The sequence below is a fragment of the Periplaneta americana genome, chromosome 8 (genome assembly GCF_040183065.1).
Source record: "Periplaneta americana isolate PAMFEO1 chromosome 8, P.americana_PAMFEO1_priV1, whole genome shotgun sequence".
Taxonomy (NCBI): Eukaryota; Metazoa; Arthropoda; class Insecta; order Blattodea; family Blattidae; genus Periplaneta; species Periplaneta americana.
In genome coordinates, this window is record NC_091124.1 from 31,415,017 (window position 1) to 31,438,328 (window position 23,312).

General features: G+C 35.6%; 1 protein-coding gene across 1 annotated transcript; it reads left to right on the top strand.

Annotated features, from left to right (window-relative positions):
- Positions 1-6,712: 6,712 nt before the first annotated feature.
- LOC138704624 (cuticle protein 21.3-like) lies at positions 6,713-21,155 on the top strand. The gene is made up of 2 exons (XM_069832709.1): positions 6,713-6,848; positions 20,285-21,155. The coding sequence occupies exons 1-2, from the start codon at positions 6,837-6,839 to the stop codon at positions 20,933-20,935; spliced, it is 663 nt and encodes a 220-aa protein (XP_069688810.1). The 5' UTR covers positions 6,713-6,836; the 3' UTR covers positions 20,936-21,155.
- The last annotated feature ends 2,157 nt before the right edge of the window (positions 21,156-23,312 follow it).

Consider the following 23,312-nt stretch of genomic DNA (forward strand, 5'->3'; position numbering starts at 1 on the left):
GACCAAAAATATTTAATCGAATAATCGAGTCGATTAAAACTAATCGGTTGTAGTTGATGTTAATTATTATTTTGTTAATACACATTCATACTAAAAATTCCGACAATATTTCTCTCTCGGAAATTGCTTACTTTAAAGCACAATAGTATTGTTATTTTCTAACTGTAAACCAGGTAGTGTAGAAAAATCTTTGCACAAGCACTTCAGAAAGAGATGGAGATATGAGGACAGTGACCTAGTCTACCTCTATTGAAAGTTGAAATACAATGAGAAACACTTATTAAAGTTTATGGTTTTCCAAGAAAACTTCCACCTTGTTGTCAGCTCATCTTCCTAGCTATGAAATACATACTTTTCTGGGATTCGTCCACCTCATCCCTTATAAAATAGCCATGTCTACACTGTGTGCAATTGAGAGCGTAACTACCTTCTTCTCTTTCTAAAATCTGGTAATTCGATTACAATAGGGGGTCAGTCTTCTTTTTCAACCGCTGTAAGCCTACTTTTCCAGTTACAGTTTCTGTACTGAGTTTGTAGGCTTATATGAAGGTTGTGTGTTTAGTCTGATAAAGAAAAAAAAATCAGTTTTCTGTGGTTTGTGATACTGCTCTGAAGATGGCCACAACACAGCGGTCGAAACGTCAGCCAATAACAGCAAGACAACGCGGTAGAAGCCCTGTAGCTTATTCACACCATGTACACCAGCCGCGGAAGCCTACGCGAACACTTAATTAAAATAGTTGTTTTGTAATATAACGATACAATATATACAGATATACAACATTTAATACTTATGCTTATCACCGAATACAAGTTAAATTTAACAATAATTGTGTATTACAGTACATTAAAACATTTTTTCAACTCGATCAAAACTCGATTAATCGATTAAATTCAAATATTTAATCGATTAAATTTTTGATTGATCAACAGCACTAAAATATTAATAATATCACACAATTAAAACAATAATAGTTATTTATGCAACAAATGGATAATCTTGATGATTTTGGCATGAGTGAATGTTTGTTGCACTCACTATCGTTCGTGCGACAATTTTTCCAATGGAATTGTTTTCTTTCTGTAAACGGCCCCAGGGAAACTAATTTCTTACGGTCCTCGTAATTGCGCTCGAGTGGCCAAAATTTGTATAAACACTTGTTTTGACATTATTAACATGGTGGAAGAAAAAAAATTAACTTTTTTTACCTGTCCCCATGAGAATGTTTACTTGTCAGTGGTTAGAGCGCCCAGTGCGTAGAACTGGGAGTTCTGGGTTCGATCCCGGCGCCGCGCCGGAGCGAATTTTTTTCCATTAATAATCAAGAGTAAAATAATGTTAGAATTTAATTGACAATTTTATTGTTATCTTTTTCTGAAAAAGTTATTCTTTTGGGACATTGTAATAGCATATCAGATTGTCTAACAAAAAAATAATTTCATTAAAGAATGGTCAAATATCAGTATTTTCTTCTAACACAAAATAAGATGTATAAAAAAAATATTATTTACTAAGGAATGTAGTTGAAAGAGCATGATAATGTAAACATGGGTTTCAGCAATAAAATAAAAGAGAGAGAACTTGAAAAAGTTAACAAGTTTATGAGTTATGAGGGAAACGCTTCATCACTGCACAGTGAACTACCACCATTATGAATTTTGAAAAAAAAAAAAATATATATAAATTACTTTTTCAAAATCGTAAAAATATTTTTTTTTTTTTCATATAGCAGAAGGACAGTGTTTTACACATACCAATTTTCATTATTATACAAGATACAGCAATGGAGGAAAAAAATGTTGAATATTTCCAAAAATTTTACTGCTGTAAGCTGTACCTAACCCCTTAAGAGTGTGGGGACGACCAAGGAAAAGATTTTCTGTAGGAGATGTACAGGAAATTGATAGATTCGGTGGAGGTTCCATAATGGTGTGGGCCGGAATTATGTACAACAATCGTACGGATCTCGTAATTGTAGCCCAGTGACGAAATGCTATCGAGGACGTTCTAGAAGAGCATCTAGTACCATTGGAGTAGGCCCAGGATATCTGTTTGTTCAGGATAATGCCAGGGCACATTCTACGGCTGTCACCAGAGATTTCCTAAGGGAGAATGAAATTGAGGCAATGGAGTGGCCAGCGATCAGCCCGGACCTCAACTCTATTGAACACTTGTGGGATCTTCTGGATAGGAAAGTCAGGAACAGACATCAAACCCTGAAGGAACTTGGAGATGCTCTAAAGGAGGAATGGGAGAATATCCTCCAAGAGGAAATACAGAATCTCATAGGGAACATGTCATGAAGGTGCGAAGCTGTCATCGAAGTCGTGGAGGCCATACACAATATTAGACCTTTATAACGGGTGTTTAAGTTTCATAAGTAAAGACAAGATTCAATTTCTTATATAGTGCACTGTTTTAAAAATTTGTTTGTTGACATTATTCGTTTGTTTTTATTGACATGGAGATAAATGTGGCCATAAATAATCATAAATAATATACTTTATTAATTTCATGTCTGTACCTTTATCCAATGAAATAGTACATTATGCAACGAGCCTATAATGGTAGTAATTAAGACGCGAGTATGTTTGTTTATGAAACGAGCGCAAGTAAGTTTCATACGACTTTTTATGCTCGACCATATTTCTAACTTGAAATTATTCAGATGTATACATTTTATTTGTATCTGACAAGATCGGAAGTGACCTTGTTCTAGGTCGTGAATTGTGAGATGTGCGCAGACGCGAAAGTATTGATTTTTTCCGACGAACAATAATGTCATTGACCTTGATGTAATCCCGTTAAACTTGATATAACCTTGATTATTGAATTCGACATTGAAAAACGAGATGACAAATTGAATTTATTTGAATATTATTTACAATTAACGCTAATTATAGTAACATAACATAACCTTCTGCGACAGTATTGGATTTCCAGCCTCCGTGACTTTTCGCTGATTGTCTTTCGATTGCATATCCGAGAATAATCGATACTTGCGGTTTTATAATGGTACAATGGTGATTTCTCATTGGCTGAACAACTGAATTATAATGAATATGTGTACTTTAATGAGGTGCATTAAAGGGCTACTACCAGGTGTATAATTACTACATTTAGACATGGTCGAGCATAAAAATATTTAAATAATTCATAGTGTTCCTCTAATTGATATGATATGATATGATATACGATATATTTATTTCTACAACTCATATTTGGTAATGGGTCGCACCACATCTCTGTATTCGTGCTCCCCATTACCTTCTAATTACAATAACACATACAAACTTTCATCGACGTGTGCAGCCATCTTATTTTACCTTTGTTACCTCTATTACTATAATACATACTCTCGATTTGCTTTCTAACCTCTCACCTTAAAATTTTCTCTTCTTCCAATGAACACCTCACCAATTTTATTGTTTACTTATATTGAAGTACTTCCTATCGCCTAAAATTTCCCTAATTTTGAATTAACTTTTATTAACACTATTTAATCATACTCCTTCACTTACCTCTCTAACTTACAATCAGTTTTACCTCTCCTCACTTCTGTCATCATTCTTATCCCCTATTCCTCCATTAGACACTGAATCACATGTTTATTTTGTTTAATTGTTCCCTTTCACCTCGATAAATTTTCCGTTTGACGCATTTTTGTAAGTCAACTCAACCTTCATTTGTAAACTTACGTTGAAATACTTGCTGTCTTCCTATCATTTCAATTTCCCTGATTCTATGCTAACTTAGTCGACACTCCAATATTACTAACATTTCACTACCAATTACTATTAACAAACACTTCTAATTTTCTCTAGTCACTTCCTTTATCAACTATTGTTTCTCTGGACACTAATTCACTTAGGCCCGGTTTCTTCAACCTTTGTTAAATTATAACAGTGTGTTATTCCATTTTAACTGTAAACTTAACAGTTGAAGCATTTCTTCAACTACTGTTAGTATTAACAGGCTGTTAAAACCTATGTTAATTTAACTGCCCAATTTCATGCAGTTAAATCATTTAACTCTCTGTTAGCATAGAAGTATCCAATATGGCTGGTGCGTTAGATGCTGAACTTATATATCTGCATTATTTAGAAAATGATATCCATGAATACATAAACAGAGCGGATGATTTCTGTGATTTGACAGACCAGAAGTTCATATAAAGGTATAGGCTATTTTCTGCCAAGCCTCACTTTTCGCTTTCAACTTATATCCGTTTGTTTGTTTATTCTCATTAATTGGTTTATACTGGGAAATAATTTCCAGCAGAAGGTTTCTTTCGAACGAAGAGAAATTAGTCCCATGATTTCTTTTTGTTCCAGTGTTTTCCATTTCATAACATCAATACCAATACGCCGCTCCACGCTATTGTGATACAGACGAGGAAAGAAGCAGAAATCAAACCTGAGAGAATACAGTAGAAAGACTTCTATCCTCTCTGAATCAAACAACGGAAACAAGCGAGAATCGCAATTGTCAGAGTTCAGAAAACAGAATTGAGCCTGTACTTGGTTATAGGTTATGGTTAAACTCTAGAATCTCTGGTCCTAACAGAGAGTTAACAAACAGAATGTTAAAATGTGAAATGTAAAGTCGAAGAAACGCAATATTTTTAACAGCAATTCATACTTTTAACTTACAGTTAATTAACGCTATGTTAGGTGCATTATAACAAAGGTTGAAGAAACCGGGCCTTATTCGTTCATATATTCTCCCTCCGATTATTTTGATAGTTACTCTTACTCCTTGAACACTCACTTTATTGATTCTATGTCTTTTGCCACACTTTTATCACACCACCCCCCTTAAGCACCAACGTTCCTCTAATTTGACTATAATTATTTATTTACTGTGCCACCTTTGCTTATCTTAAAAGTTAATAATTCACATTAACGTTTTCGATACATTTGTATCATCTTCAGATGTAGAGTATTAAATGAACCTCAAGCAGTTTCAACCAAAATTAAAACAACACCAGTCAAATTCCAATTCAATTTATTAATATCTATGCATATTGTTACAGACACGCAAGGCTGTATTAAACTCATGGACTCGACAACATCCATCTTGTACCAGTAGCATATATCTATGATTTTCATATCAATTTATCGACCAAAACCTAATGAAATGCTTTAACAATACACATTTAATAATATAGACAAGTTAGTGATAAAATTGATACTATGTTTTAGTTCGATGTTAAACATCAAGATCAACAGAAGCAGCCCCATCTAACGAAGTCAAAAACTGACTAACACAGCCAACAAGTGTTTACAGTGTTTTAAAAGTGTTTTTACAATGTTTCACATTTCTCTGATCACATTTATAGTTTTTTTATATAACTTTTAAATAATTTTAAATCTTTTAATTGTACTACATGCACTGCAAGTGATCTTAACTTAATATAACAAGTGTATCATAGACCAACCTAAGTTAAGTTAGAGCAATTCATACTAACATGATCCGAAAACCATCATAATAAGTTCCATACCATAAGGCAAGGTTTTCAACATAAATGTTCATTTAATACTCTACATCTGAAGATGATACAAATGTATCGAAAACGTTAATGTGAATTATTAACTTTTAAGATAAGTAAAGGTGGCACAGTAAATAAATAATTATAGTAAAATATATTGTATTATATATTATATTTTTTAATGTACCGAAGTACATATGATATTTCCATGCAGATATTCTGCGTCATCATACGATGACTTCGGTCCTATGTTCATAGACATCTATGAAGTAGTGCAGAGGGCGGCCACTAGAGGGAACCCAAGAGTTGGAACTCAATCAGAGACAATTCTGTCCGACGTCGGGGTTGTATCCGGTGTGGCTTAGTGGATAAAGCATCAGCACGTAGAGCTGAAAACCCGGGTTCAAATCCCGGCGCCGGAGAGAATTTTTCTCCGTTCCATTACTCTTTCATCGTATGATGACGCAGAATATCTGCATGGAAATATCATATGTACTTCGGTACATTGAAATAATATATGATATGCGTAAATCACGAAGTGATTTAAGACGGCGCTTATTCCGTCGGATCCCGGCCAACTAACGAGTGCACCTCAGCACATGTGTGGACTTCGGTCCTATGTTCATAGACATCTATGACGTAGTGCAGAGGGCGGCCACTAGAGGGAACCCAAGAGTTGAAACTTAATCAGAGACAATTCTGTCCGACGCCGGGGTTGTATCCGGTGTGGCTTAGTGGATAAAGCGTCAGCACGTAGAGCTGAAAATCCGGGTTCAAATCCCGGCGCCGGAGAGAATTTTTCTCCGTTCCATTACTCTTTCATCGTATAGTCAAATATTAACAGCTTATCGGCATACTACAACATGAAATTGATAAACGGTTCCTCTAATTGTTTTGATCAGTGCATTAATTTTCCGACTCTGTATTTTTCTTACTATTCCATGCCTATCTCAGTGCACTCCCCTTTACTGTAATTAAGAAAACCGGCACTGGGATCGTCGCACTGGACCAGACGACAGGTTTGTGCTGACTTACAAGCAGTCTCATAATGTAAGCATGTCAGCGTGTTACTTCACACATGATTCCCGTGCCAATTGCCGTTACGTGACAATCAGCGACATAGGTCGCTGTTGCGCTGAATTGCGGATTACTAAACAATGAGCCGCCCTGCCTCGCCGCCACCGGGTGCCGACCAAACCCACACCTACGGTCCACTGTTGGGGAGAGGGAGCACTGATCCGTGACGTCACATATTTCGGAGTATAAAATGAACCCTTTGCCTCTATAGCGTACACACATCCACAGCTACTTACGTACAGCAGTTCTAACTACTCCAAGAAAAAAATGGCTTTCAAGGTAAATATCAAGTTTAGTACGAGTAAGTATAGGTGGTGCGGCCATAGCGAAGACTAGCGTTGAGCACAGCAGGCCTGGGTTCGAACCCCGGTCAGGAACTGGAGACTAGTGTGACTCTAATTGGGACTGCGTGTGTTATCGTGTGTTTAGATTCAGATTCACTCTGTTAGCCTTAATATATGCAAATAGCTATATTAGGCAGTGTAAACTGAACACAATAATAAAAACTTTAAACTTATATGTAAAATTAAACGCCAATGTAATTTTTGGTTCTAGAAAGGAATTTTAAAAAGTTACATTTTTCCAGATTAAATTTCTGCAAATTTAAAAGACAAAACTAAAATTATTTCACTCATTTATTATCAAAATACACCGCTCTCTTAAATTGACTGAGCATATTGGAAATTAAATCAATGGCTTTCCCAAAAACATACTGTGGAATGTTACATATAAAACAATTTTTATCTCGAAAATGAAGCAAAAACGAGCAGAATTGTATTAAACTATTTTGTATGAAATATCTCAAAGAAAAATCACCTGAAATTAAGGATAATACAAACTAGTTCGATTAATTAAAATGTGTCTCGGTGAAACTTACAGCAGAGTCCGTATAGGCCAGTTTCTATCTGATGCTTTTCCAATTCACTGCGGGATAAAGCAGGGAGATGCACTATCACCTTTACTTTTTAACTTCGCTCTAGAATATGCCATTAGGAAAGTTCAGGATAACACAGAGAGCTTGGAGTTGAATGGGTTACATCAGCTTCTTGTCTATGCGGATGACGTGAATATGTTAGCAGAAAATCCACAAACGATTAGGGAAAACGCGGAAATTCTAGTTGAAGCAAGTAAAGCGATAGGGTTGGAAGTAAATTCCGAAAAGACTAAGTATATGATTATGTCTCGTGACCAGACTATTGTACGAAATGGAACTATAAAAATTGGAGATTTATCTTTCGAAGAGGTGGAAAAATTCAAATATCTTGGAGCAACAGTAACAAACATAAATGACACTCGAGAGGAAATTAAACGCAGAATAAATATGGGAAATGCGTGTTATTATTCGGTTGAGAAGCTTTTGTCATCTAGTCTTCTGTCCAAAAATCTGAAAGTTAGAATTTATAAAACAGTTATATTACCGGTTGTTCTGTATGGTTGTGAAACTACACTGTGAAGTAGCATAATTAAAAAAAAAATCATTTGGTCCAGGGAACATTTGTTTTTGATACAAGGATAATTCGTTTAACATGTTCTCTCACTTTGAGAGAGGAAAAGGGATTAACGGTGTTTGAGAATAAGGTTCTTAAGAAAATATTTGGCGCTAAGAGGGATGAAGTCACAGGAGAATGGAGAAAGTTACACAACGCAGAACTGCACGCATTGTATTCTTCACCTGACATAATTAGGAACATTAAATCCAGACGTTTGAGATGGGCACATATGGGCGAATCCAGAAATGCATATAGAGTGTTAGTTGGGAGACCGGAAGGAAAAGACCTTTGGGGAGACCGAGACGTAAATGGGAGGATAATATTAAAATGGATTTGAGGGTGGTGGGATATGATGATAGAAAGAAGATTAATCTTGCTCAGGATAGGGACCGAAGGCGGGCTTATGTGAAGGCGGCAATGAACCTGCGGGTTCCTTAAAGCCATTTTTAAGTAAGTTATATCAATATCTTGTGGGTGATTAAATTAAGTCTGAAGGTAACATTAAGTTGCCACAACATAAAAGAACAAAGGAATATTCAGAATTTGGCCAGATTGTTGCTGGTCGGTGTCATCTTCACCCTCTTCACCTCTCCCAAAAATGTGGCACATAAGAGTTCCAAACTCGCTGTTGCCAGATAGTAATTATTATACAGCCTGTGCCTCTGTTAATAGACGCAAAAGAAATAGTGACGCAGAGGACAGACGTTGGATATTTTGCACTCTTCTTTTCCCCCTTCTATTTTTAAAGTCTGAACAGTCTGTTAAGGTCAATACAAGGAGTTAATATTCATAGAAACAGTTTTGTAGAATGATCAATAAAAAAAGTTTTGTAAGTAATTTTTGGACAATATTTAATTTGTTTTTCGTCACATTTTTAAGTTTTCATGTCTTATTTCGGTGTTTAGGGCATAAGTGAATGCATATTTCAAGAGTTTTTAAGTCATAGAAATCCGAAATCTAGTTCTAAGTAAAACAATTAACAATAAGTACCTCAGTCACAACAACCTCATAAAATACCACATGAAACTACACTGTGAAGTAGCATAATTAAAAAAAAAGATAATTTGGTCCAGGGAACATTTGTTTTTGACACAAGGATAATTCGTTTAACATGTTTCTTAATTGCAATTGTATTCAAATAATTGACATAGGATCATTTTGATCTATGAAGTATACATATTCACGGAGTTTGTAGATTCCCGAAATAAGGTTAGATCGGTCGTTAATTCCCTTTGTAAATTGCGGAACAAACTGATGACAGTACACGTAAATTGCGGAGTAGATGAAAGAAGCTACCAAAATTGTGAGGGGCACTGAAACTAGGTTAACTAGTTCCTTCTCACTTTCCGAAATTTAGGACTGACGGATTTCACCATAAACCTGGGGTAGTTAAACTTGCTTTACTCTTATTTAGCTTACTTACTGATTTATGTAATGTTAGGTTGTCAGGTTAGGTTAGATTATGTTAACGGAAATTTCATGGCTTTGATTTCGGTTAATTCGAGTTACGACAGTTGTATTCCCCGTGCTGTTCCACTATACGGATGTATACGGGATGAGCGAAGGTAACCCCAAGTAGGAATGAAATGTTCAACTCTTTATTTGTGTTATGTTTATTTACACACGCTTTAATATCTGAGCTCATATGACGTGTTTAGAATCTGTGGGTATACCAGTAGACCGTTTTCGCCATTGTTGAATTCCTGCTTATATTGTGTTGTTAAACTCTTTTAAACAGCTGATGAAGTGAACTCACTGCGCTCTTCAATTGTTTACATCATTTCTTTCTCCATGTACTTTCACTGGGTATATTTATTCCGGAATTTACATATCCCTTTAGTCCACACCTGTGGAGCAACGGTTAGCGCGTCTAGCCGCGAAACCAGGTGGCCCTGGTTCGATTCGGTGCAAGTTACCTTGTTGAGGTTTTTTTCCGGGGTAACTTTCGGTGCTGGACCCCGGATTCATTTCACCAGCATTATCACCTTCATCTCATTCAGACGCTAAATAACCTAAGCTGTTGATAAAGCGTCGTAAAATAACCTATCAAAATAAAAATACATATCCATTTCGCTAGCTCTTGACGATGCCGAAGATAAGAAACGTGTTTTTGTCCGGAATTTGCATACACTCTGCACTGAATCACGGATATTTCCTGGAATTGAAATAGGATTGTCTAGTCCAGGGAACATTCGTTTTTGGTGCAAGAATAATTAGTTTAACACGTTTCTAAATTAGTTTTGAATGCATTCTTTAATAAATCATTATAAACTAACGTGAATATAGAGTGGATTTTGTACGGAGATAAATTTTTTGTCATATTCCCATTGTGCATCATTGTTTACGTAAATAAAAAACAAATGAAAATTAACATGGCACTTAAACTTTATTTTATGAAAGATAGGATACAAATATGTAAGTAAGAAATAATAAATGCGTACCTTACGGAATAATTAATATCCACCTCTGCAGCTGAAAGCTTCTTTAACTGAAACGCGATCCTGCTTAGGAAACAGACCCTGAATTCCGAAAAATATACTTTCTATTTTTGTTTGATTCTATTACAGAATTAAATAAATATTATATTATAAAATGGATCTTCTGTGGGAAAACAGCTTTAATGTTAAATAATATTGAACATGAAAATAATATATTTGCACGATCGTGTTTTTTTTATTTATAGCTCATGTTGTTAGGTAAATATTTAAAGTTAATATGAAATAGCTTTAATGTTAAATAATATTGAACGTGAAAATAATATATTCGCACGATCTTGTTTTTTGTTGTAGGCCTATTTATAGCTATTGTTGTTAGGTCTTGAAAGTTAGAATTCCGACATAGAAACTTGTTGCTAGGGAAATCATTCTGCATAACATAAAACTATACTGAAATATACCCATTACAGTGCACTTGTTACTTAGTTACCATTACAGTATAGTTTTGCGAAAGCTTCGGAATAATATTGCTCTAAATTTTCAATCCAAAATGTATTGTATTTGCAATAATTTTAAAAATATTATCATCCAAAAAATGTTGTACAATACACGTTTGTGAAGTGCATTACAAAATCTCGGAAATTGAAAAACTCGCTGTCCTCGTTTTTCTAACTTTTCTTCGATTTTGTAGAAGGCATTTCTCAGCCTTTTATCGTAATAATATTATTTCGTTGAATTGCAGACTGTTGCGACTTCGATGACCCTGTCATCACGTAGTTCAAAGTTTGATCCAGAAGATGACGCTAAGATGCTGAACTCAATATTTTCACTCTGCTTTCGTTCTCCTGTAATATTAAGAGTTCCGAATTGACGTCTCTTTCCCTAGCCACGGTCAGAAATACAGCTAGTATACATAAATGTTAGATATTCATAATTCAACTTAAAGTTTGTGCGTTGCATACCTGTGCTGCTTGTAATTTTTTCATGTCAAAAGATCACACATTTCATTTTTCATTGCGTACTCCTCTATTAATTAGAAGGCATACTTATTGTCTGGATGAAAATAAGGAGGCATATTTTATTTTCTAAAAGAGTACGTTACAAATAAATAGTTCGGACACTGGAGATGAAGCCGCACCGCTGTCGAAACGGGGACCCGTCTATAAATTATAACACTTTTAGCGGTTTAACTAATATAGTTTCAAGGAGATTTTTTTTTTGTTTAATACACTACAGCAATATAGTGTAATTTTAAGTTATTTCTCGTACTTTCCATAAACACTAGTGGCTTGTGCAGCAAATGCTGCAAGCTAAGTTCATTAGAAGTTCAAATAAAATTTTTGAGACTTATTTTCCAAAAAGATTACCAGATATTTTGAAAGTTATTTGCTTCCATAATAATGAAGATGTAACATTCAATGCAACGTAATAACCCAATGGAGTGTAACCGTGTCAAAATATCATTTTAAAAAGCTTCCCTCTTAATATATTATTTCAATGTACCGAAGTACATATGATATTTCCATGCAGATATTCTGCGTCATCATACGATGAAAGAGTAATGGAACGGAGAAAAATTCTCTCCGGCGTGCACCTGAGCACATGTGTGGACTTCGGTCCTATGTTCATAGACATCTATGACGTAGTGCAAAGGGCGGCCAATAGAGGAACCCAAGAGTTGGAACTCAATCAGAGACGATTCTGTTCGGCGTCGGGGTTGTATCCGGTGTGGCTTAGTGGATAAAGCATCAGCACGTAGAGCTGAAAACCCGGGTTCAAATCCCGGCGCCGGAGAGAATTTTTCTCCGTTCCATTACTCTTCCCTCTTAATGTTATTTTATATCAAATAGGCCTACTTCTTCTTGAACACATCCATCTTCAGTTCTTTCAGTTTCAATGCAAAAACGCAAGTAACAATGTCAGGACAATCAGCGAGTTTTTCATGTGGGAGTAAATCTGTAGCTATTTCAGATCATTGCGAATTGCAGGTGAGAGTTTAAAAAATGTCAGGTTTGCCATTGCCCATAAGTTCGTAATGTATTGTTAATGGCGGAATTTCAGAAACGTAATTTATTTATGTATTATCCCATGTATTTTCAGCAGGGTAGGCTGTTGTGAGGAATCTTGATTAATAACTATAAAAATATTTAATTTTTAATAACAATATTGTTATCTTACGTAAGTTTTGTAGTTTTCAATAACATATATATATATATATATATATATATATATATATATATATACATATATAGAAGAAGAAAGAAGAAAGTTAGCTTCACTTATGAAAAGGTTGCCAGATTTGACAAAGCGTATTACATATAATTTGGAAACACACCTAAAAGGTAAAATGATATACATTTGAAACGATGAGGGAATCGAATATACAAAATGTCAGAAAAATTTACACCTAAGTAGCGTTTGTGCTCATTTACAGTTAAGAAAGGGGAAAAAAATATAATCAGATAGGTGAGAATGATATGAATGCTATATACCGCGAGAAAAATAATAGTACGGATTTATTGGCATTGATATCTAAACCAATCAACAGCATCGGTTAAGATAACTTGAAATTTTCATTATCACTCCCATACAAATGATTTCTCAATATCTGAACCGATCCTTTGAGGGCACTAATGGCTATTTCCTTCACAATGCTGTGTGTTAGCCCCAGGTTTTTACATTTGTTGGCAAAGAAGGAGGGTATGATACCTCGTGCTCCCACCATCAGACCTATTACATCAATGTGGGACAGGCTATATTTATCTTTATAGAACGGGATTATTGATTCATTGATCCGTTTCTTTTCACTGTCCACCTCATGTGGTTGATCTGCATGTGTCTCAAATCTGATGGTGGGATCGAGAATGTATGCCGAGTTGTTCTTAATGGCTATGATATCAATTCGCCGAACACTTCCTAGTGTGGCTAGTCCCTGCACCTCTTGATGGACTGTAAACCCTACTTCCTTCAGTGCCTCGGCCAGCATAGAACGGACAGCATGGTGACGGTTGTTGCGAAGGGCCTCACTATAGGGACAGAAGCCAAGGATATGGGGAAGAGTTTCAATCTCGCTGAGACATTGCCTACAGCGGGTACCATCCCGACTTCTACCCGGTACAGCTCGGACCTGAGCGACATAGCCTACCATTTTAAGGACGTCTATCCATTCCGAGAGGGTTAGACCTTTGTGATTTCTTATCCAGCTGTTTGCTGGGGGGGGGGGAACTCTTTGTTAAGAATCACTCCTTTACCTTTTTGTTGCAATGTACACCAATTTTCAAATTCTTTTTCTCTTAAAGCGTCTCTAACTTTTCGAGAGTTCACAAAATTTTCACGATTATTTAAAAAAAAATTAGCAGGAGTTAATTTAAGGCTATTTAAACATGTTTTACTCTCCTCAATAAGGTCCCTAATGGAAGTAATGTAAGGATCATATAAGTATATTATATTCTTTTACCCTTAAAACTAAAGAAAAATGGTATTTTACAAACAACTTCAAATTAGCGTAATTCAGAAAATATTGAATTAGGACAAATTAATAATTATATATAATAAATTTTCATTCAAATACGCTTTTCAATTTGTGAAGTCAGATAATCTGTTACATCACAATATTTAATACGAAGTCACTAATATTTTCGACTTTAAAAAGTCATCTTCAGGTGCATGAGATGCAAACAATATTTAAAAAATAGGTGATAAGTCTAAAACATGTAACGGCGGGTGAAACACGCCCCTTGTCTGGATGCAAACAACTGAACAACTATACAACTGTGGCATTCACCACGACGAATTAGACTGCGTGCTCTCCCACCAACAGCATTTGCATCACAGCTTCTCCATCTCTTTTAAATTTATACATTATATTTAACATTTTAACATAGTTAATATCAAACTGTACAAATTTAATTTTAATGACATGATCTAATGAGAATATTTAGCCTTTAATTATATAAGGTTAATATCATGCTGTGCCTTCTCCTTGTCTTATATACACACGAGAATATAGCATCAGTGTTCAGCTTTACCATGTACAGTTTACCTCAAGAGGCACGAAACATTTATAATTGTAAATGCCAGTACGTGCATTACTTACCATGTTATTAATTGCTAGATCAACTTATCACCTATTTTTTAAATATTGTTTGCATCTCATGCACCTGAAGATGACTTTTTAAAGTCGAAAATATTAGTCACTTCATACTAAATATTGTGATGTAACAGATTATCTGACTTCACAAATTGAAAAGTGTATTTGACTGAAAATTTATTATATATAATTACTAATTGTATTCACACACTTTTCTGAACCAACATGTCTTTCAAATTAGGACAAATGTTTATATGACATTTTTTGCTCAGAATGTCTTCGGAAATAAGCTCCGTAAGTGGCTGTAAATCCACGTGAATCACCCTGTATTGTATTTTATTGCATAAATACTTTTCAACCTTGCTTCTGTCACCTGATAGTACCTTTGACTGGCCGCTCCCCTCCTATCACCCCTCCCGCCGAGGCCTGTCGAACAGAATACAAGCTCAATCGTATTTTGCAAGCGCTGCCGGATCATAGTAAATAGGGACCGTGTTTTGTCCCAGGGCGTATGGACATAATGTTAGCTGTTCATATACAGGGACATCATTTTATTTTTACTAACATTTTTAATATTAACCTGGCTATACCTTTGGATCAATGATTAAGACCTGGAAACACCGTTTGCTACCTCCTTCCACGACTGGAGTTCGATGATACTGGTGTAAAATCAAAAAAATCACTTTACTAGGTATAGGAGGGAAGAAAAGTAGTTCATCCATTTACGTAAACTAGGAAATATCACGCTTTGAGTTTTATCATTTTCATTAGGTTTTTGTTTACTCAAAATACAGTACAGTATTAACAGTGGGTGTTTTTACTCACGAACTGAGCTGTCCATACGAACGTATTCATTATGCAGTCTACAGCACATTAGCGTACAATATAGAGAATGAAGTTAAATTGAAAAATAATCATAATATGGATATTTAAATACATTTTTGAAAACGGTGGCCGTTCATTTCGATAGAGGCTTCAGTTCTAATGTGCATATTATCGCACTATAGACTATTTACGTAATTCCAATTACCAGTTTCGCCCTTCGTACTAATAACTCATGTTGAAATAATTCTGTACCTTACGTACTGTAAATTCAATCTTCACTTCTGCCCGATCTGAAAAGATAAAATTACTCAGACACGCTATCTACTTCCGTCCAAGTGGTTATGTCGCAGTGTCGTAGAAAGGGAGGAAATCACGTGACAGTAAATTACTTAACGAGTCCCTTTTATTTAAGTTATTTTAAACAATTGTATGGATATAATATTACGTAGACGTCCAATTCCTAACAGAAATTAATGTTCTCAGAAAAGAGCTAAGACATCCTAACCACTAGCCTTTACAGAGAGGCTAATAGAAGCGGGTGGGGGAAACCGGGATGCGACGTAGGCAAATGGACGACAGTACCTGTGCGAAAATGATTCAATATTGAAAGCTCTTTCGTCACTGGAAAACGCGAACATATTTTTGGTACGTACTGTTTACTATGACTGTAAGGCTACTATGACTGTATATGCGGTCTTGAATCTGTGTGGAGGACGGTTGAACTTCATTAGTAGAAGGGGTGGGAGTGAAGTACATTCAAAAACTCAGGTACAATAAAAATTGAAGTAAAAATAAAATGATGTCTCTGTACTATATTGATGTGACTTGAAGAAATTTCATCAACAGTATAACGTTGAGAAATTAGATGAAACAATAGTTAGCAAATAGTTTATATTAATTTTCAATTAGTTATTTAACGACGATGTATCAGCTACGAGGTTATGCAGCATCGATGTATTTGGTGATAGCGAAATGGTATTTGGCGAGATGAGGTCGAGGATTCGCCATAGATTACCTGACATTCGCCTTACGGTTGAGCAAAACCTCTGAAAAACCCAACCAAGTAAACAGTCCAAGCGGGAATCGAACCCGAGCCTGAGCGCAACTCCGGATCGGCATACAAGCGTCTTAGCCGACTGAGGTATGCCAGTGACATAGTTTATATTATTATGAATTATTAAAGAAAAATAAACTTTGGCTGTCGAAACCTTTATCTGTAAGAGAGAGCCATTTAGCTTCATATCTGTTAACGACTGAAAACAAGGTATTAGTTAAGTTCCGATCAAGTTAAAGTTAAATTTGTCATACATAAAGCACAACTTAAAATTGAAACAAAATTCAGATGCACTTGAAATCCTCGGGAGTGTGTTGTCAAACAATAAGAAAAAAAAATACAATAGCTTGCACTACATTACGTACGAATGAGTATTCCCTTCAGTGTTCCCATGAAATTATAAAAAACATACACTACATTACGCACGAATGAAATAATCTCTTCAGTGTTCTCAAACAATTAAAAAACACTGTAGTTTGCACTATTTATGCACGAATGAATATTCACTTTAGTATTCTGAAACAGTTATTGTGAAGAAACATTATAACTTCACTACATTACGCAGAAATGATTAATCCCTTCAGTATTCCCGGACAATTAGAAGAAGAACACAGTAACTTGCATTACACACGTACGAATAAGTATCATCAGATAGGTTAGAATGATATGAATGCCATATACCGCGAGAAAAATACAGTAATAGACGGATTTATTGGCATTGATATCTAAACCAATCAACAGCCATCGGTTAAGATAACTTGAAATTTCCATTATCACTCCTGTACAAATGATTTCTCAATATTTGAACCGATTCTCAGTGTTCTCGATTAGAAAAAAAAAGCAATGGTTTGCACTATACTAAGCACGAATGAGTAATCTCTTCAGTGTCCTCAATTGATTAGAAAAAAAGCAGAATAGCTTGCACTAAATTACACACAAATAAGTAATCTATTCAGTAGTTGACTGAGGTCAACTGCACGCATGCAACACCCGGCAAACTTCCTTGAACTTTGTCGCCTACGACAGACTCACTGTGGAAGGAAATGTTTCTGTACATCCCTTTGCGTTATATATGGAGGGCACTGTATTTTGTAAATTTATGCAAAATTAGTCACATTAGCCTATATTATATAGTCATCGACTTAGCACAGGAGTAACGAGCTCGGGTGTTATTTCGAATGACTGGTTGGTTTTTTTTCCTAGGTTTACCCAAACTGTGTCAGGAATGTCGGGTGATATCATGGCGAATTCTCGGCCTCATCTTGTTAAAATACCTTCTCGGTATTACAAATATTGTTCTACCGCCACTAGATATCCTAGCAATTGATATAGCATCATTAAATAAATAATTAAAATTACATAACTTAAGCTGTACAACGTAGTAGCCCACTTTTATAAAAGAGCTAAACACCTTAAATTAGTTGTAATAAAAAATGCTTTTCATTTGTAATCCAGAAAACGGAAGTTCATCTTTTTATATGAATGCGAATTAAATGATTTCATTTGTTTATATCTTGTGAATAACAGTTGAAGCTAATTATAAACAGTAATATCATTCGAAAGATGATAAAAGATTGAAGTTCTGCGCAAGCGTAAAGCGTGTAATGAGAATGCATGTTACCTTGGTTACACACATTATTTTCCTTTGCCATCACGCGGCATTTGTTTTGACGTTACTCGCTACATAAGCTCGCTTTTATTCCCGTACTGCGGAATAAGCATGTGCAGTATCTAAAATAAATTTCATCATGGCAGGATTAAAACGAGATTTCTTTCATAAATATTACGAAAGTCTGTATGTGGATATTACATTTTTATGATCCTACACACACATGTATTGGAAGTCCGATACGTTTGAATGCGGAATGTTGCCATACTGCCCATTGTCGGAGATGAATGATGGAGCACTTAAAATAGGCGGATGATGGATGGATATTGGTGTTTTGACTTCGCTCGGTTTAACTCTCCTTTTTGTACTGGGCAAGTTTCTATTGACCCACTTAGCTTTAAGTCTTCAAATGATAAATTATGATCTTTAGTGACATTATTATTATTATTATTATTATTATTATTATTATTATTATTATTATTATTATTATTATTATTATTATTATTATTCCAAAGTAATCTAAAGGTAATTGTATGAAAATTAAAGTTTTCAAGACTAATGTCGTAACCTTTCCGAAGAAAACTTCCCTCAAATTCAACTATTACTTAAATAAAGTTCCAATCAACAGAAAAGATTGTGTTGAAAACCTTGCAGTATTCATAGACAATAAACAATACCTCTTTCACAGTCATGTAGTATGGTATTATTTTGATGTTGTTCAGTGTCGATTTTGTTATACTATTATTTTTTTTTGTAATATGTTAGTATTCTGTTATTTAACTTTTTGTTAAATTTTCACTAGACTTATATATTATTTCTTTCATGCCACTACTTCTGGATTTTATTTCTTACCTATGTCTCTCCATACTTTCCTTCGTTCCCTTTCTTATAGGCCTACTCTTATTTCTTTCCACTTCCTTTTATTTCTTCCTACCTTCTTTATTTTGTTCTTCCATCCCTCTTGTCTCTTCCCCTGTTTATTCCACCCTTTTCTACTTCTCACAATCTCTTCTTACCTCCTTCCATTATTTTTCTTCTTTCTGCTATCTTGCATTCTATCTGATTTCTTTCATTCTAACTTTTCTTTACTTCTTACCTCCTTCCATTATTTTTCTTCTTTCTGCTATCTTGCATTCTATCTGATTTCTTCCATTCTAACTTTCCTTTACTTCTTACCTCCTTCCATTATTTTTCTTCTTTCTGCTATCTTGCATTCTATCTGATTTCTTTCATTCTAACTTTCCTTTACTTCTTACCTCCTTCCATTATTTTTCTTCTTTCTGCTATCTTGCATTCTAACTGATTTCTTTCATTCTAACTTTTCTTTACTTCTTACCTCCTTCCATTATTTTTCTTCTTTCTGCTATCTTGCATTCTATCTGATTTCTTTCATTCTAACTTTTCTTTACTTCTTATCTCCTTCCATTATTTTTCTTCTTTCTGCTATCTTGCATTCTATCTGATTTCTTTCATTCTAACTTTTCTTTACTTCTTACCTCCTTCCATTATTTTTCTTCTTTCTGCTATCTTGCATTCTATCTGATTTCTTCCATTCTAACTTTTCTTTACTTCTTACCTCCTTCCACTATTTTTCTTCTTTCTGCTATCTTACATTCTATCTGATTTCTTTCATTCTAACTTTTCTTTACTTCTTATCTCCTTCCATTATGTTTCTTCTTTCTGCTATCTTGCATTCTATCTGATTTCTTTCATTCTAACTTTTCTTTACTTCTTATCTCCTTCCATTATTTTTCTTCTTTCTGCTATCTTGCATTCTATCCGATTTCTTTCATTCCATCTTTTCCTTATTTCTAGTCTTCTTTCAATATTTCTCTTCGTTTAATTTCTTCCTCCGCTTCTATATTATCATCGTTTGTTTCTCATCTTTTTCTTCTTGTTTAATTTCCTTCATTCTTAGTTTTCCTATGTTTCTTTCCGTCCCTTTTTTCCTATTTTAATTTCGTAATAACCTTAGTTACCTATCTATTATTTCTTCCATTCCTATACTTCTGGGTTTTATTTCTTACCTATATCTCTCCATACTTTCTCGTTCCCTTTCTTATATGCCTACTCCTAATTCTTTCCACTCTTCTTTTTATTTCTTCAAGTCTCTTTCTTCGTTCTTTATTTCGTGCTTCCATTCCCCTTGTCTCTTCCCCTGTTTATTCCACTCTATTCTACTTCTCACAGTCTCAGTGTCTCTCTCCCTCAGATCGCTCTCCTGGCAGCTCTGCTCGCCATCGCCCATGCCGGAGGTCCCGCCGCCTACAGCACCTTCACCGCCCCCATCGGCTACGGCTCCGTCGGCTCCACCCACGAGAGCACGGTCAAGGGCTTCGGCGGAAACTCTGTGATCTCACAGTACTCCAAGGCTGTGGACACCCCTTACTCCAGCGTCCGCAAGTACGACACCCGCATCAGCAACGACGCTCTGGCCTACGCCCCCGCCGCCCACGCCATCGCCGCCCCCGCCGTCGCATACGGTGCCGCCCCCGCTCTCGCCTACGGCGCTGGATACAGAGCCTACGGTGCCGCCCCCGCCTTGGCCTACGGCGCCGGATACAGAGCCTACGGTGCCGCCCCCGCCTTGGCCTACGGTGCTGGATACCGCGCCTATGGTGCCGCCCCCGCCCTGGCCTACGGTGCTGGATACCGCGCCTATGCCGCCCCCGCTGCCTACCACGGTTATGCCGCCCCCGCCGCCTACGGCGTCCCAGCCTATGCCACCGCCTACCACGGTGCCGCCTACGCTCCCGCCGTAGCCAAGGCTGCCGTCGCCGCCCCCCTGGGAGTGGCCTACTCCGCCGCCCCCGCCGTCGCACATCTTTCCTTCTCTGGACTGGGCGCCGCCTACGGATATTAAACTGCGTCCTCGTCTTCCAATTCCTCGTATCTTTCGGCACGTTTCGTAAGCAGTTTCGACTTATAAATTACGCCCCTAACGTTGTCATCGATCTTTTTCTCACACACGTTTTCATCGATGTCATTACTGCTTTCATTTTAAGAAAGCTTTATAAAAATCACTTCCGATAACATGTGATTCTGTAATTTATTTCGTAATAAAGTTATATAAAATTACATAATTTATTTTTCCTTAATGGCACATTTGTTAAAAACACAAGTTCCCAATACTTTTGATCCCAATTGTTCCTTTGTTTCCCTCTAGGCTTGGGCCTATCACATTTACTCTTTATTTTAGTATTGCAAGTGAAACATTGACCGCAAAATACCACGATTTATGTTTTTTCTTTCAGATGAAATTATTTTCCGTATTACTCTATATTGCCTACTAATTTTTTTAAGATTACAGACTGAGCGTTGTAAGTCTGAAGGTGCCAGCAATGCTAGCTCTTTCGCAAAAAGTAAACTAACGATTTAATAGTTACGTTCATTGGTATACTGCCATGAATTTTATACAGGGTGATTCACGAGGAGTTACCACCACTTACGGAGCTTATTTCCGAAGACATTCTGAGCAAAAAATGTCATATAAACATGGGTCCTATTCTCAATACTTTCAGAGCTACACTTATTTGAAGTTTTTAGTAAAATACATTTTGTTTTCTTTAGTTTTAAGGGTAAAAAAATATTACAAATAGAGAATGAACTATTCAGAAGTATCATGTCTTTAATTGGCTAGTGTTCTGAAGCTAAAAATGTGTTGTTAATTGCTTTGTACAGATTTTATCAATTTTTAACTAAAAATTATATTATTCTTACACACTTATCAGAAAAATTGTTACAAAATATACGACTTTAAGAACTTGATTCTTTACAGTTTAATTATGCATCCTAATGTACAGTCTTAAAGAATTTAAAAGAGTGGCGTGATTTGTAATAATTGTTATGATAAATGCCTAAGAAAAATTTAATTTTGTACAAAAATCGAAAAAAAAAAAAAAATTCTGCAATTATGGAATTCACAACACATTTTTAGGTTTAGAATACTAGCCAATTAAAGAAATGATACTCCTGAATACTTCATTCCTTATCTGTAATACCCTTCTACTCTTAAAACTAAAGAAAAGAATGGTATTTTACAAACAAATTCAAATTACTGTAATTCTGAAAATATTGAGATTAGGACACATGTTTATATGACATTTTTTTGCTCAGAATGTTTTCGGAAATAAGCTCTGCAAGTGACGGTAAATCGTCGTGAATCACCCTGTATATAGTATAGCCTTTATATTAGATAACAGAGGTGATAAGCTACAACTCTGTCGAACGTCAGTATTGTATGATCGGTCTCCTGTCTGTTAAAGTATCTTCAATTTTGATTAATATTTTGGTGGATTTGTATGTTATATTATAAATGTTAGAAACGATTTGCTGTGGGATATTATCTTATGCTAGAATTTCTAATTAGATTCTTCAACTTCATCAAATACCTTTTTGAGATCAACGAAGACAATGTGGATTTTCATATTAAATTCTTTCTGTGTCTCTATTATAGTACATTATGCAACGAGCCTATAATGATAGTAATTAAGACGCAAGTATGTTTGTTTATGAAACGAGCGCAAGCGAGTTTCATAATTTTCATACGAGCGTCTTAATTACCATTATAGGCAAGTTTCATACGACTTTTTATGCTCGACCATATGTCTAATTTTAAATTATTCAGAAGTATACATTTTATTTGTATCTGACAGAAGATCGGAAGTGACCTTGTTCATAGCTCTTGAATTGTGAGATGTGCGCAGACGCGAAAGTATTGATTTTTTCCGAGGAACAATAATGTCATTGACCTTGATGTAATGCAGAGAATGTATAACCTGGAAATTGATTTAGAATTGAAAAACGAGATGACAAATTGAATTTATTGGAATATTATTTACAATTAACGCTAATTATTATAGTAACAGAACATAACCTTCTGCGACAGTATTGGATTTCCAGCCTCCGTGACATTTCCCTCGTCTTTCGATTGCATATCCGAGAATAATCGAAAACCTGAACTTTAATGAATAGGTGTACTTTAATGACATGCATTAAAGGACTGCTACCAGGTGTATAATTACTACATTTCGGCAAGATCGAGCATAAAAATTTTTAATCTTCAATAGCCATCATAAAAGGATCGTCCTTTTCGGAAACCATTCTGCTCTTCTCCAATTTTGTCATAATTTGTTTATTAAGTTTTTTCTTGATATGTTATAGCCTGTACTTAACAGACTTACAGTATGCCTCTGTAGTTTTCGTGTGGCAATGGAATGTGACGGTTTTCATAGCCTTCT